The 14,917-nt window shown below is 34.7% G+C and overlaps 1 protein-coding gene across 1 annotated transcript in view; it reads right to left on the bottom strand.

Moving 5' to 3' along the window:
* Positions 1–1,684: 1,684 nt before the first annotated feature.
* LOC150092560 (vitellogenin-6-like) overlaps positions 1,685–14,917 on the bottom strand; it is a 29,033-nt gene continuing 15,800 nt past the window's right edge. Inside the window, exons 10-27 of the mRNA XM_090414785.1 lie at positions 14,304–14,472; positions 13,899–14,072; positions 13,380–13,577; positions 12,977–13,194; positions 12,767–12,873; positions 12,374–12,657; positions 12,087–12,207; positions 11,171–11,420; positions 9,955–10,249; positions 8,667–8,879; positions 8,299–8,574; positions 7,946–8,083; positions 7,525–7,749; positions 7,089–7,374; positions 6,098–6,255; positions 5,282–5,530; positions 4,914–5,100; positions 1,685–2,203 (exon numbers count right to left, since the gene is read on the bottom strand). Coding sequence (XP_090270911.1) covers positions 1,869–2,203; positions 4,914–5,100; positions 5,282–5,530; positions 6,098–6,255; positions 7,089–7,374; positions 7,525–7,749; positions 7,946–8,083; positions 8,299–8,574; positions 8,667–8,879; positions 9,955–10,249; positions 11,171–11,420; positions 12,087–12,207; positions 12,374–12,657; positions 12,767–12,873; positions 12,977–13,194; positions 13,380–13,577; positions 13,899–14,072; positions 14,304–14,472 — 3,883 coding nt within the window. The 3' untranslated portion in view covers positions 1,685–1,868. The remainder of the gene's footprint in view (positions 2,204–4,913; positions 5,101–5,281; positions 5,531–6,097; positions 6,256–7,088; positions 7,375–7,524; positions 7,750–7,945; positions 8,084–8,298; positions 8,575–8,666; positions 8,880–9,954; positions 10,250–11,170; positions 11,421–12,086; positions 12,208–12,373; positions 12,658–12,766; positions 12,874–12,976; positions 13,195–13,379; positions 13,578–13,898; positions 14,073–14,303; positions 14,473–14,917) is intronic.

Genomic DNA, 14,917 nt, shown 5'->3' with positions numbered 1-14,917 from the left:
TTCCTTCACTGCTCGCCTGTTCTTTTCTTAAACACACTGCATCACCGAAGCCCCAAACGGTGTTGATCCTTTTGGTGCAGAGCACAAAACATTCAAATCTCAGTTTATGTATGCTGCTCATTCATTTTTGCTCCCGAATGTTGTTACTGTTCGCTAAAAATCTTTTCTTCTTTTTCTCAAGCCGAATCGTCTGCATAGCAGTTTTTCGTGACACGCTACAGATGTTTTTTTTTTTCAATGAAGTCTTTCGAATATGCCTACCAACAGTTTAATCTTTAAACACACTGGACACAATGCCCACTGACTGCATATATATAACAACATGACTGACTGTAATAAGTCACTTCAATGTTTCCATTCCTGTACCTTAAGCTGTCCAAATGTACGAGTAGGTCAACATAAACGCGTTTTTTTAAGATTAATTTCTTTATCAGTTTGTATTATATCATTTTTGAAAGTACTAAGGCAATTGATGAAGTCATTAGCCTCTATATACAAGTAATCCAGTCGTGATGTGCCTTCACGCGCAAAGTTTGTTTGCTTACACTTGGATAAAGGATGAAACCGAGAATATAATGTCTTGGCATCTTTAATTTATTTTATCCTTTTGTTTTTAAATCTGAATGCACTTTATGCATATTCAGTAGAGAACACGACTCTATTTGGGGGTATGGTCACGGAGAGAAGATTCCAGATCATCCTATAAATCGATTCTTAATTTTCGTTCTTTAACTTTGAATAAAAGTCTAGAAAAAAGTCTAGATAATCTGTACGGTAGTAGCTATTCATTCACTGCTATTATTTCATTTTAAATCGCTGTAATTCATCGATATTGCAACGGTAAAACAGTCTTTATTAACAGATTAATAACTGACTCCATGCAATACAAATTCCTTTACAGTCATACCTCTAAATTCCTTTACACTCCCACTGGAGTGTATTTACTTAAAACATAAGCAATTAAAGAAGCACTTATTTTTTTATGCATTTTTACGCATTTTTATGATAATCCCTTCTAAAAAGGGTTCTAACCATAGCATGGTTAGAACCCTTTTAGATGGTATACCCTCTAACCAAGGTATACCATCGTTTGGCATACCTTGGTTCAAAAACCCGTTTTGGAAGGGATTATCATAAAAAATGCGCTATCAAGATGATTGCTATGAATTTGCTAACAACAAGCACATTTAACTCCGTGACCATCGTTCTAAGATATTTGCAGCCCTTCGTAACTTAGTTGCGAAGACGACTCAGCCTTTGATATTAATTGGTTTTAAGTTAAGTTGAAAACACTCGGTTTCGAGTCCGTCTAGGACACGAGGAATTTCTATAAATGGAAGAATTCTTATACGAAGTTGGCAGGATTTTTCGTCGAAAAGATACAAGTAATTAATACATCATATGAGGCTATAATTGATCTCAGATATTTGCCTGGAGTTTTGCTGTAAATACGAAATCATTTCTGGTGTGATTTCGTTTGTATGAAATTAGTCATGTATTTGTACTTTGGATATAGTAAATGTAATATAGATGAGTGTCAGTTATTTCTTCAATAAATATTTTACTGGTTCTGAGAATTCTAAAAAATTTCAATGAACGTAGAATATTTTGTGAGATTAGGCCTTTACTAATCCTTTTCCTTTTAATCAAGGAAGGCCTCTTTTGCTGAAATAATACAAACATATGATAAAATAAACTTTATTTGAGTTGGAAAAACGGATTTCTGTACAAAGATATCAGATAGGTACAAACGGAAGGAAAAGATCAAAGATTAACACTATCAAAAATTAAGAGAGTAGAAAGAAAATTGAAACATGACAAAGTCACATAAACAGAATGTTTCTGGTGGAATGGAGCACGTTAGGTGTTCAGTACTTGGGACGATGGCAGCCTTCTGGGTATTGCACTACATTGTGGTGGTCATCAGATTTGTCCTTTATTTCGTCCAATGGTCGGATCAAAGATTCCTTCTTGAGGTATTCGGCAGTGCTCTCAGTGACAGGAATGCAGTGGAAGGTAACAGTCTTGGTAATAAGACGATTCTCTTCACAGCCAGGGGCACACACGGGCAAGGCCTCCTTGGAGATGCATAGCTGTTGAACTCCGTTCTTTATGACGTTTAAACGACGGTTTCTACGTTTGGTGCAGCCTTCTCCTCCTTTTATACCTCCTTTTCCTCCTTTTATACCTCCTTCTCCTTTATCTAAAAATACAAAATAGGTTAAGAACCTTAAACATTGAAGGTTACATTTTCTTTAGGAAATATTTAATGCCGGTGCATCATAAAATTTACTTTCAATTAAATATTCTATATTTGAACTGCTGAAAAAACCCCCAAAATAATGCAATTAGGTAATATTTATCATTTGGTAAAAAAGACTCCTTGATAATTGGCCATATACGTTTTCAGTGCTATTGTTACGTGTTAGTACATAGAACCAGCGCTTTCAGTTTAATTTCCTCTGTCAGGAATTGCTAGCAAGAATAGTGATCTAGCTATTAATTTTGATAGAAATACATGCATTCGTGTTTAACACCTGTCACTGAAAAGTAATTTCACTTCACATATATTCCTAATAATGCCTCCGTAGCTCAGTCGGTTTCGACGAAGCCCCTTGTATGATAATCCCTCTGTTTGAATCCCGAGTAGAATGTGAATAAGCGTTTTCTGAGCTTCATATTATAGTACAACATTTTGAATAATCATATGTTTGACCTGTGCAGGGATTTTCAATTGATTGTGTTAATTGGTCTCATACGGAGGTGGCAGGGTTTTCTTCCCTCGAAACAGGTAAATTGGCAAGACGAACTCAAGAAATTGATAGCATATGAGATTAACTACTCTATTAGAGCATAAAGTAGGTTTCTTTGTTTAAGTTACTTTGCAGTGATGGGCCATCGGGCCTAAGACGGAAAAGAATGGAAATGGGACAAATACCTAATTATGACAGGACTGTTAATCCTATCTATGCAATTTGCAACAACTCTCAGTTGGGAGAATTTCTTGTTTGTTGATGAAAAATGCAAGTGTTTGGGAGGAAAATCTGCCACTTTCGGCTAACTCACTTTGAGTTAAAATGTACTTAAAGTTCTTCGGGTCTTAGATCTGAATGCGAATCCAGATATTTCCAATCTGAGGGTTTGTTGATATAGATCTGTAAATGCTCCTGACGTTTGATAATGTTTAACATTAATGTTTATATCATTCTATACTGATTCTAGTAGTCGTATGATGACCTTTCTTTGTCGGCAATATTCCTGGCATGCAAAGAATGAGTGTTCTACAACAACTTTCATCAAACTTGAAACACCGTTTTAGTTTTTAAATAGTGATGTATTAAGGCGTAACTTCGTTTACTTTATTACTCAATTTTAATGAAAAATTGCATTATTAAGTTATCAGTTATAAAAATTTCATTCGATTGTTTTTATCACACAACTCGACTGGAGTGGCAGAGAAATCCAATTAAGTTACAACTGAATTATCTTCTATATTACGCAATGACGTTATTTTATCTCAACTTCCCATTAGGTGTTAAGCTGAATTGCCTTCACATCCCGATAAAGTAGCTTTATAGAAACTTAATTAATGTTATAATAGGGAGAATAAAAGCGTTTAATATAGGACCGATGGGTCAGTCTTTCGGGATGAAAAATCAGAGGAAAAAACACACAGGAAAATCCCTGCTTAATCCCATGTGAGACCAGTTAATTCACTTTCACGTACTAGATGAGATTCGAACCGAGGTTTTCAGAACTGAGAGGCAGTATCGTTTCCAACTTAGTAGGGGAGGTCATCACTTGGTTTTACTTCATGTTAAATATAAAAAAAAACATTATGATATTCTTATCTGGATTAAAGATAGGGCAACATCTTACCGGTTTAAATTATATGATATGAAAACTATAATATTGATTTAATTATAAAGCACTTTGTATGGTTTTTTTGTATTCAAAGAGAAAAACGTGAAACTGAAATAACTCATTTCGACTCTACCCCCCTCCCCCCTGTTGAAATGATAAAGCTTCTGATCACGCTCCTGTGATTCGGTTTGAAGATTTTTATGAATTTCATTCGTTCTCTTATTTATTTCTTGTGCTAATTTGATGACGCTATTTCAGGTTTGTGTATTTCTTTGTACAAATTTTCATACAAAAGGTTTTCACTCAAAATGGGTTCATATTCTCATTTTAAGTGTACATTAAATTCCTTAGTGCATAATATTTGATTGAGTTCTTTCCAGATAAATCAGTTATACGCGTAGTATACACTTCAGATTTTCGCGTACATATTTACTGTGGCTGCTCAATATTTAAACCATAAATATGCACATCCAATGTTATTTAATTATTCTGTGATTTTTCATGGTAACTTATGAAAATGTAAAGCCTCAAATGCATTAGTGTCATTTAGTGTTGAGACGATCTCATGTTTCTTGTCACTTCGTATCCCCCACTCAACATCTAAGCATTGTAAGTGGGCTGGTATCACACGAGTCACTGAAAATTATTCCCCCCTCCCATCACACACACACACACACACACACACACACACACACACACACACACACACACACACACACACACACACACACACACACACACACACACACACACACACATTAATAATCATTTGCGATAGTGCGATGAAAACTCTGCTCATTAGGGTTTATAAGGGACTATTTTTGTCCTGTATAGTTTCATATATTTTTATTCTTAGTTTTAATCCAGATAGGGATGCATTGGCATTGTCTTATTTGCATGTCTACAACGAACAGTTTATCCAAAAAATCAATTTGTTATAGCGTTGGTAATTGACATAAAAATAAAATATAAAATTAGCCAATTGAATTGTAACTTCCTTGCCTTATATTGCTAAATTATTTGGCTAAAATTAAACATAAGATACTCACTTGTCTTATATGTGGATGGTATTTTGTGCTGAGGTATATTACAGCCTTCTTCGGGAATAGCGTAGCTATAGGCGAAGGCATCTGTGTCTTGGTATACCCGATCGTGAGGGCCTCGGAGGTCATCTTCTGTTTGGCCGTTAAAGTTTCCACACAGACCACACATTTTGCCCTGGTAATAATCTGATATCTGCGATAGAAATTAATGAGGATTAAATCTTTACAACCGCATAGCCTTCTATTCTTCGCTGTAAATATGAATAAAATTATATTCTCAAATCCATTTGGCATTTTTACTATTGCCTAACATTAACTGCAGTTAAAATTGTTTTCTGACAATTATATGTTCGTTGTTAATTTACTTTACTCACCTTGACAATGATGGCTTTGCCGTCATAGTACACAGTCACACCATACACATCGGAATCCACTGTATAGTAGAGCCCGTTGAAATCGACACTGAATTTCTCTTGTACGAGGTCATCTGAGGGATCGTCGTGGTAGTAGGTTTTATCTTCAGTTACCGTAACCTTCTGACCATTAACTCTGACGATGAGATCTGACTGTTCGTTGACTGGAAGGATCTCTACTTTTGTGTCTCCAAGGAATATCTTGACAATCTGCAAGCAGACAAATCGATAATGCATGGCAAAGATTCACCAATATAAAAACTATTTTTATATCACATGACAGTCTCTATTTTAATTTTCTGTAGGGCATAACGTAATCATTGCAACTTATTACATTTGGGAACTTTGGGGAAATGCTAATGTAGTTTAGTAATATAAGCTTCAAAATGCTCGTGGGTATTATTTAGGGGTTAACCATAATATGATATTTGTCGCTGTGAGATAATAGCTATTTCTAATCCTTATATAAGAGAGTGATTTTCTGTTTCTGTCATAAGCAAACTCGTCTATTTTTACTGAAGGGTCACCTTAATTCCATTTCTCAGAAATGAATTGAAATCTGAAACTGACAGTAATCGTTATGATTTTAAATTATATGTCGAACGTCATTCGATTCGATCTATCAGAATAGGACTGCGCTGTTATTTCTGGGCTCTTTAATAATTTCATCTATCTTAACATAATTAACAGTAACCTACTCGGATTTGAATTAACTAGAACATTTAATCTCATGGTCTTCGGATAGTAAATCTTTTAACGAAATGGAAGTGTTTTTACCTTTTCGTATTTCGGATGAGAGATTTTCTTTCCTATAATCATAAACTGTTCGTCAGGAGAACAATCTTTGGCGATCACCTTGCTGCACTGGATTGGTGGAAGGGTGTAGGTGACGTTGTCGAAGGTATTGACGGTGTTACTCTCCACCATGCAGTCAGCTAGAAGAAATTACAGGTAATTATAGAATCGAATTAAATCTTCACCTTTCCACTCTTTAAATAGCATCTTAAAATTATCATTGAGAAAATATGAAGGATATTAAATACAAGCGACTGCAAAAATATTTCTGGGGAAATATTTTCCCCGGAATATCATCCTTAGATTGTGATATTCCTATTGAAATATTAATTAGTTGTATAACTGAATTCTGGAAAAAAAAGATGATTTCTCACGTAAGTATCATTTTATTAAACTAACACTTCTGTGAGTTAAATAGAATTGATCCTTTAATTCAAATGGAATTAAAAAAAAAACTAAATCAAAAAAGAACTAAATCCTCTTCCATCCCACCTATTTTAAAGTGGAACGGAAGAGGATTTTAAAGTTGTGATATCGATGTACTTAATGTAGGCCATAAATGGTATAAAAGCAGCGTTAGTTCTCCAAATGGATAAACTTATCCAAAAGAACATGAACCGATAGGATATGGAAATGTTATGAAATAAATAGCATGCTTACGGAAAGGCGACGGAGTCAAACGCTATCATAACCTTTAACTCCGCTATAAAAGCTATGATAGCGTTAAACGCTATCATACCGTTTTATGATAGCGTTTAAATAAATCGAAATAACTGAATCATTGGCATAGAATGACGGGGAAATTACTGTTGGTGGGCATCAAGAGTAACAATCACATTAGAATCCTTAGCGAACGACAATAAGGAAGGAAAAATTCCATTCAATCCCATCATTTCAATGTTACAGATTAAAAAAACATTGAATAATTCATTCAAAAGCTTAGGCGGTTCCTAAAAAAAGAATATGCACTTACCGTTTTCGTACATGGGAAGCAGTTCATCCAGGATGGAGTAGTCGAACATGGGGGTGGTGGTGATGGGTTGCCAGTCCAGTGCAGGGACATGAGTGTAGTGAGTAGTTTCGTAAGGTTTGTACACTCTAATATCTACAATGGGATCCTGAGCAGAGAAGTTGGCTTCGATACGGATCTTGTTGCCAGTGACTTCAGTTTCAAAGACGTCGTTGTCCATGTAAGGGAACAGGTTGTATTTCACCCATTCGCTTACCTTTGTGGTTATGTTCTTCACGACTTTTGGGATCTGAAAATATAAACGACATGCATTCATTTTATAAATGCGTTAATCATATTCTCTCTCAAAAGTTACTGGGAATGAATTGTCGCAAATTAACTGCAGTCGTAGTTTTTAAAATTGTAATTTTAAACAAAATATTGCTAGTCAATTCCGTACGTTTTCATACTCGATGTCCAATGAGTACTTGTGCATTTGTGTGATTGCCTTCAAGTATTCCAAACAGTAGGGACTGTATTTGAGGTCATCGTCCTTACGATCTTCCATACATTTCTGGTAATAGTAGGCGTAAGGGTTGAAGTCCTCGAGGGGCACAGGTTTCTGGCGTTCACTTTCCATCTCTTCCTGTTCCTCTGTTCTTTCAAAGACACCTTGGATAGCGATCTGTAAGACAGACAAATGAATCAGTGTGATTCATTGAAACATAATCAAATGAAATCAAAAACAAATGAAAAATAATCCGTATTATTTTTATGATTTGTATACTGCTCAACCGTATTCACTTAAAGTGCATTAATTCAACATACATACGTAATATCATTGTGGGCTCTCGATTAAAGATCCCTCTAAGTTCATTTACCTTTCTTCCCTCCTTGCAGTCTTTCCCGAAATGAATCTTCATATGAGCTTCAACTTTGTGGTCAAGATTCTTGGTGTCTAAGTTGATCATTTTCTCTAAATCGTAATCTGGATATTTCACTTCACCTTTTGCGCATACCTATGAAAGAAAAAAATACTAATGCTCAAGGATTGACTGACGTTTAATGTAACACTATAACTGAAAAGTACAGTTTGCTTGCATTTTGCTATTCTGATTGTTGCTTATGGAAGTCAAAATGTAATTAAGTATCACGATGAAGAAAATTGTATATGAACTTTGTGAGGAGAGTTTCTTACTGTTATTATACTTCGTAGAGGATAATATTTATTTACCTTCAAATTTTCATCAGATGAAGAGAGTGGGCTCTTTTCGAAAAGCATGTCCAATTTATGGATGAGTTCGTCTTCATCGTACTTGTAGACCATTTTTCCTTCGACCTTCCTTTCTTTTTGGCCACGACCTGTGATTTCGCCCTTCACTATATGGCGATGGAATTCATCATTGGAATCTTTTTTGTCCTTATCTTCATCTTCTTCATCTCCATAGGAAGATTGGCTCGTGCTCTTTTCATTAATACCCTTGTATTCGTATTTCAGAGTTGCTTCCACCTGTGAAAGCAAGGAACAGGAGAATTAAACTAAAGCTAAGACATTTCTGGTTTCATTTCAACTACAATGAAAGTGATAGATCAATCCTTTACCTCTTTTGTGGATCCCGTGTTAGCAGGCGTCATGGCAATGTCCACAGAGTAAGGATGCATGTAAGGGTTGGTGAGCCAGTAGTAGAATTGCTGACGCATGTCATTCTCCTCGAGGAAACTCTGCCAGGATCCAGCGTCATTCCAGATGTCGGTGTACTGGGTTTTAACTTCTAAACCAAGACCTAGCATGTCGTGAAGATATTCATCTTCGAACTGTGGAATAGAGAAGAAAGGTAGTTATAATTAGTGTTTCATTAATTACTAGTTATAAAGTTATAAATAGACTAGTTATAAATCACTTTTTGATAAGACGTAACTTATAAAAAATATAAATTAATAATTTTCAAACGCATCCGCAAAAGCTGTCTCTTGTATGTATGTCTCTATTATAACAATAAACCAAGGCCTACCATGCTACTTGACTTTGCAACAAAGTTAGAAACTTTATTTTATCCGTTTAATTAGTTTATTTATTTGGATATATTCAGCCATTTAATTTAGTCGATTAAAATTAATTAGCTAGCCTTGTTATGAAGATGGGAGCCATGTTTCCGAGAGAAACTCCTGTTTCTTAATTTTTGCAGATCCACCTTCTATCACACCACATTTGATATAGGAGATGGAGGCTTGTTGGCATGAATCTCATATTAGCCGAGTTAGAGACTAATGTGACTGACACATGTCAGCGATATTATCTCTTTTTGATTATTCTGGCTAAACAAATTGGTACCTATTCATAGTTTTCTAACCCAGCAACACGGTCGCATAAACGATAATAAACCATCTGGTATTTAATATTTCTAAACAAGAATTGCTGCTAAATTAGCATTCTCACATCTTTATTTATTAACACTGATAGGATATGGATTTTGTTTTCGGATATGTTCGTTCTTGATGTTGGCCTTATTTCAGCCTCCATGGAATAAGGAACCTGGTCTAAAATTCTGCATTGCCTTAAGAACAACCATCTTATCAGCAGAAAACGGGCTTGCCGAGATGCAATAAATCTAGCTAAAAGAACTCGCTTTCAATTTTGGAATTTACAAAGATTTCTTCAGTTATACTATATGTAAACGATTCTTATTCACCCACTTTAACCATAATTATCCATATTTTAGAAAGAATAAGAATGGGAAACCCATTCGAAAATGGGAAACAGAATTCTAAAACTTGTAATGTGCAATGTATAGTACAAATGAACAGCAAATAATGTGTTGAAAGTTTCTCCTTAATTAATGAAGAGAGCCATATGGATTGTTAGCTTGCATTATAAAGACTGTTTACTTACCTCTTCGAATTCCTCTTCCTTGTGGAGTGTTTTGTAGTCTTTGCTTTCTTCTCTAGGGACTGGCGCTTGTTTTTCGTAGGATTCAATGTAGGTGAATGCTTCCGTATGGTGATGATAGACGTCTCGTGGAACATCAGGGGTGAGTTTCAGTGACACCTTGGGTTTAGCTAGGTTAACTTTAAGATCAGCATCGATGGGCAAGGAGAGGATTGTGTGACCGTGTATCCCTACACCAACAACGGTTTTCATACTTGGTGCAATAATTTTCAAAGTGCTGAATACCTCCTTGTCGACACTGTGAAACATAAATAAATTAAATATAATTTTTATCTTATATATATGTATAATACTATTTAGAACATTAATTATGAGTCTCTTTATATCTAAATAGTAAATGAGCATTCCTATACGAATCGGATATTATTCTGTTTAATTTTACATTAATTTTAGCTGTTCACATAAAACTGTATTAAAAATTTCATAAATATTATTATGTTATAGTATTAATATTAATCAACTTCGTAATATTTATTTGGTTTGATCACGATTTTGCATGTAAATCATTATCTATTTACTGATGAATAAACTCGTCTAATTTGGCCAATTTCTCAGAATTGTTTCTTACTAATTGCCAATAATCGCTAGTTCCGTTATTGCTTTTGATTTTTAACTTTGTGGTGATTATTTAATGACACTTTTATATAAATATCATTCGAAACAAAAATTGCACTGTTGAATTCGAAATTATCCACTTTACATGTAGGCTCAGTTTTGCGTTTACAATATCGCTAAAACAGCGTTTGAAATGTGTAATATGTTTATCGAAAATTGATCGAGAAGAACCATCTGGTTTATATTTAACTGTAAATATATTATGCTGCACATGATTACAAATTAATCAACCAACTTTGAACAAACAAATCGAAAAACTTTCACTCAGAATTTGAAATTCCAGAAAATAACAAATTACAGTTTAAAAGTTAGGATTAATAGCAAATCAGTCAACCAGAATTCAATCAAAGTGAATATTACTAATATTTTTTTCGTTTGCAACACTCATATCAGTAAAGCATAAGAAATGTTTTTTTTTTCTAAATGTTGAAAAATCAGTAAAAGTTTCTTAGTAATAAAGGAGTTTCTAAAACAACCACTAAATAGCATCTAAAGCCAAATTTTTTGAGAAAATGATTTTAGAAATAGTGTGTGAAGCACTTACATCAACTCGCCCTCAACTTTAACCTGGATGTCGATTGGAATCTGCTCAGAACCTCCTTTAGTAGAGCCTGGAGAAATATCCACCTTGAGGTCCTCGTTCTTGTAATGCACGTACATGGGGATTTTAAAATCGGTCATTACTGGCAGACCCAACTCGTTAGGGATTACATGAATCTTGTCAGCTGCTAGAGTGAAATGCTTGTAATCCTCTTGCAATAGTTCACTCAATTTGGTTGGCATGGTCATCATATCTGTCAAAAAAAGTGTATAGAGAATGAGCTGTACTGAAATTAAACGCAGAAGAGCGAAGAAAATTATTTAGAGATTAAATATACTATGAACCCCTTTTCATCCTCAAACACTCCTCTCTCTCTCTCTCTCTCTCTCTCTCTCTCTCTCTCTCACTCCTCTCTCTCTCTCACACACACACACACACGCACACACACACGCACACACGCACGCACGCACGCACACACACACACACACACACACACACACACACACACACACACACACACACACACACACACACACACACACACGCACGCACGCACGCACGCACGCACGCACGCACGCACGCACGCACGCACGCACGCACGCACGCACACACACACACACACACACACACACACACACACACACACACACACACACACACACACACACACACACACTTTGTTCCAATATATTAAGGAACCCATTTTTCCCTGTCTTTCAAATACCCCGTCCCCCACACATACATTATTGATATTTTATTCCTCAATGCAGTTTCGCATGTGTTTTATAAAATTATAAGGCTATGCATTTACAATCTTTAGATATGTATAACAAAAATTATTTTTATTTTTTCTTTATTTTCGTTGTGACTTTTTAAACAAAATCGAACTTTATATAAAACGTCATCATCCATAACTTACCTTCTTTGATGAGGCTGTCGATTGTTGATTCATCAAATGGCCAGTAAATAATATCGTGTCCCATTACTTTAACAAATACGTGACCGTGAATAGGTTCGTATTCTCGTGTGCTGATATCGAGCTATAAAAAAATAAATAAAAAATTAGATTCTGCTCTATATCATAGCTGATATTAAGTTGTTGCATATAGAACATAATCTGAACCAAAAGGAGAAATGCAGTCAGTAGTATTTATTTTAATTATCACTTATATTGCTAAAAATAATGCTAAAAGGTAAAAAAAGTACCTTTTGTTCAATTTCTTTTAGTTCTTTTTCAACTGTATTCATACCACCCGAAGTTTTGTGACCATCCCGCATGCTAGGTGTTGATTTCTTGTACAGAGGTCCGTCAGGGCCGAAAATTTTATCGAAAATTTTCTCAAGGCCCACAGCGTGATACCCCATGCTCAGAGTGTTGTACGCCTGACTCAGCATGTAAGTATTGGTCTTGAGGTGTACAGAACGTGGTACGTAGCTCATGTTATTGGAAATCATCGATATCTGAGTGAAGCCGCCATAATCGAAATCATCTAAAAAAAGAGCCAGACAGACGGACAGAATGAATATTAAAAACAAAATAGTGCAAACTTCTCATGACATTATTAAGATATTACAAAATGCCACATTATTTTTACCCACCATCATAGCCTGTGTTGTAGTAGTTGATGGAATCGGTGGAATCCATGTCCATCCAGTCGTCATAGTAATCCTCAAGGATGAAGGACATATCATTAATTCGGTTGGAGCTGAAATGTAATGAACATTAATTAAATAAAGGATTAACAGCATATTCATGACCATTATTTTCATACAGGTTGATTGAAAGTCATTACATCTTCGTCCACTTACATCAGTTTGTGGCAGGGATGTGTGGAGTTGGCCAAGTAGTAGAAGGTGCTGTACACGTAAGCTGCTACCTGTTGATCATCTTCGTCATCCAGAGATCGTGCAATGGTTTCCAGCTCGTAAAGTTCGGGCTCTGTGGATATAATAACAGAGAATGCAGCAATCCTAATTTCATGATCTTCTGAATCGTCGAAATAGATTGGCATCAAAAGATTTAGAACCTGTTAAGAAAATATACACATTGTCAATATGATTTTTTAATTTGAAATCTGAAAGCATTTGTGTATTTCACTCTACATATACATGTATATTGCAAATATTAGATTTGTTATTCTTGTACAGGTAATGCTTTTAAAATAATCTGAGTATATATATTATACCATATTTTTCTTTAAAATGTGTTTACCTTTTCGGGATGTCTCTGAGCAACACGGCGAAGAGCCCAAACTGCTGCCACTCTCTCGTGCACTGAAAACTCTTTCTCGTTTGTCAGATATGGTTTCAAGTACTGAAGAGTTTCCTTGATACCGAAGTTGCCAGCAATCTTGATATTGGGAATGTTATTGCTTGCATGTTTACTCATCGCTTGCTGTTCTTCCATACGCTAAAATACAAACACACATTTCAAATAAATTCAACCTCCAATGAGAAAAAAAAGTACAAAATATATCAACTCTGTTTTGTTTTTACAGACAGAGAACAAAATTAAATTTTATATATCTTAAGCATGCAAACATGTAGTTGTAAAAAATACTTTGATTATTGAATTATTTATTCGGAATCATCACAGGGAAAAACAGAGTTTCCCCTATTATGTGTAAACAAGATCTAATTTAAAATAATTTATCGGATTGATGTTGTATTATCTGACCATTGATGTTGGATATTTTAAGTTACGTGTAAGTAAGATGGAAAGTGTTATTACCTTCAGATATTTAGCAGCTGTTTTAGGAGTGCAGCTTTCGTCTTCTAGAGTAACATGCTCATCATCTGATTCGTTGTATTTCACACATGAATGATAAACCAAGTTGCTCATGGCGAGGTAGCAGGTTGAGACAAGCTCATCGTCTTCCTTGATGATAGGTTCTTCGCACAGTTCCTGCAATAATGAACACAACATACGGTTAATATCCATAGCGTTTTTTTTAATTTGAAATGGACAAATCTTTAAGATAAATGCAGTGTATTAGCATAAAAGACTAATTTAAAAATTGACAATATTATTTAATATGTTAAAATTAAGAAACAAAATACAAAACTTTTGAATTAGTGTAAAAATAGCACAACTGATAATTGAATAAGAGAAAAATGATGACAAATCTGTACTTACCATTATTTCGTCCATAAGCTGTTCACTTGGCTCCTTGATACTCATTGGCGCACTTTGGATCAAATATTTTGCTTCCTCCTCTGAAACACTTTTAGATTTGATCATATCTTTGATCATTAGGATAGCAGGGTTTGTTCCGACATCAGATAAAGCATCCAAAAAGATTTTTCTAAAAATAAAATTGACATCCTCTAATTTCTCGATAAACACAGGTACATATTATGAATAATTTAAATTTTTCAACGAGAGTACAAAATATTAAGCATTAAATTATTCAAAATAATTATGAGTGGATCCAACGAAGTAATTCTATATCGAATTATGAATATAAGTTTCGATATTACAGTAATATTAATAATATTAAAGTACTGTTCGTTTCTTGTCTACAGCTGACATGCTTACAAATAAGGTGTACTGATTTAAACAGCGAAAAATTATATTCCCTTGGAAGTTGTCTTTAGATTTATTTTGAATTCATAGTTTAAAGTAATAATAACTATATTTTATTATTAAACAATTCTTAGAGATACAGGTATGTTTGTAAGCATAGTTTCACAGCAACATTATATTAAATATAATTTATGAGAACTATATATGCTTTCGCATATGTTGCA

This window comes from Typopeltis vanoorti, chromosome 25 (assembly GCF_054136105.1).
Source record: "Typopeltis vanoorti isolate ZY-2024b chromosome 25, IOZ_Tvanoo_1.0, whole genome shotgun sequence".
Taxonomy (NCBI): domain Eukaryota; kingdom Metazoa; phylum Arthropoda; class Arachnida; order Uropygi; family Thelyphonidae; genus Typopeltis; species Typopeltis vanoorti.
Note: the sequence above shows the minus strand (reverse complement) of the source record. Positions and strands in the feature narration are given on the sequence as shown.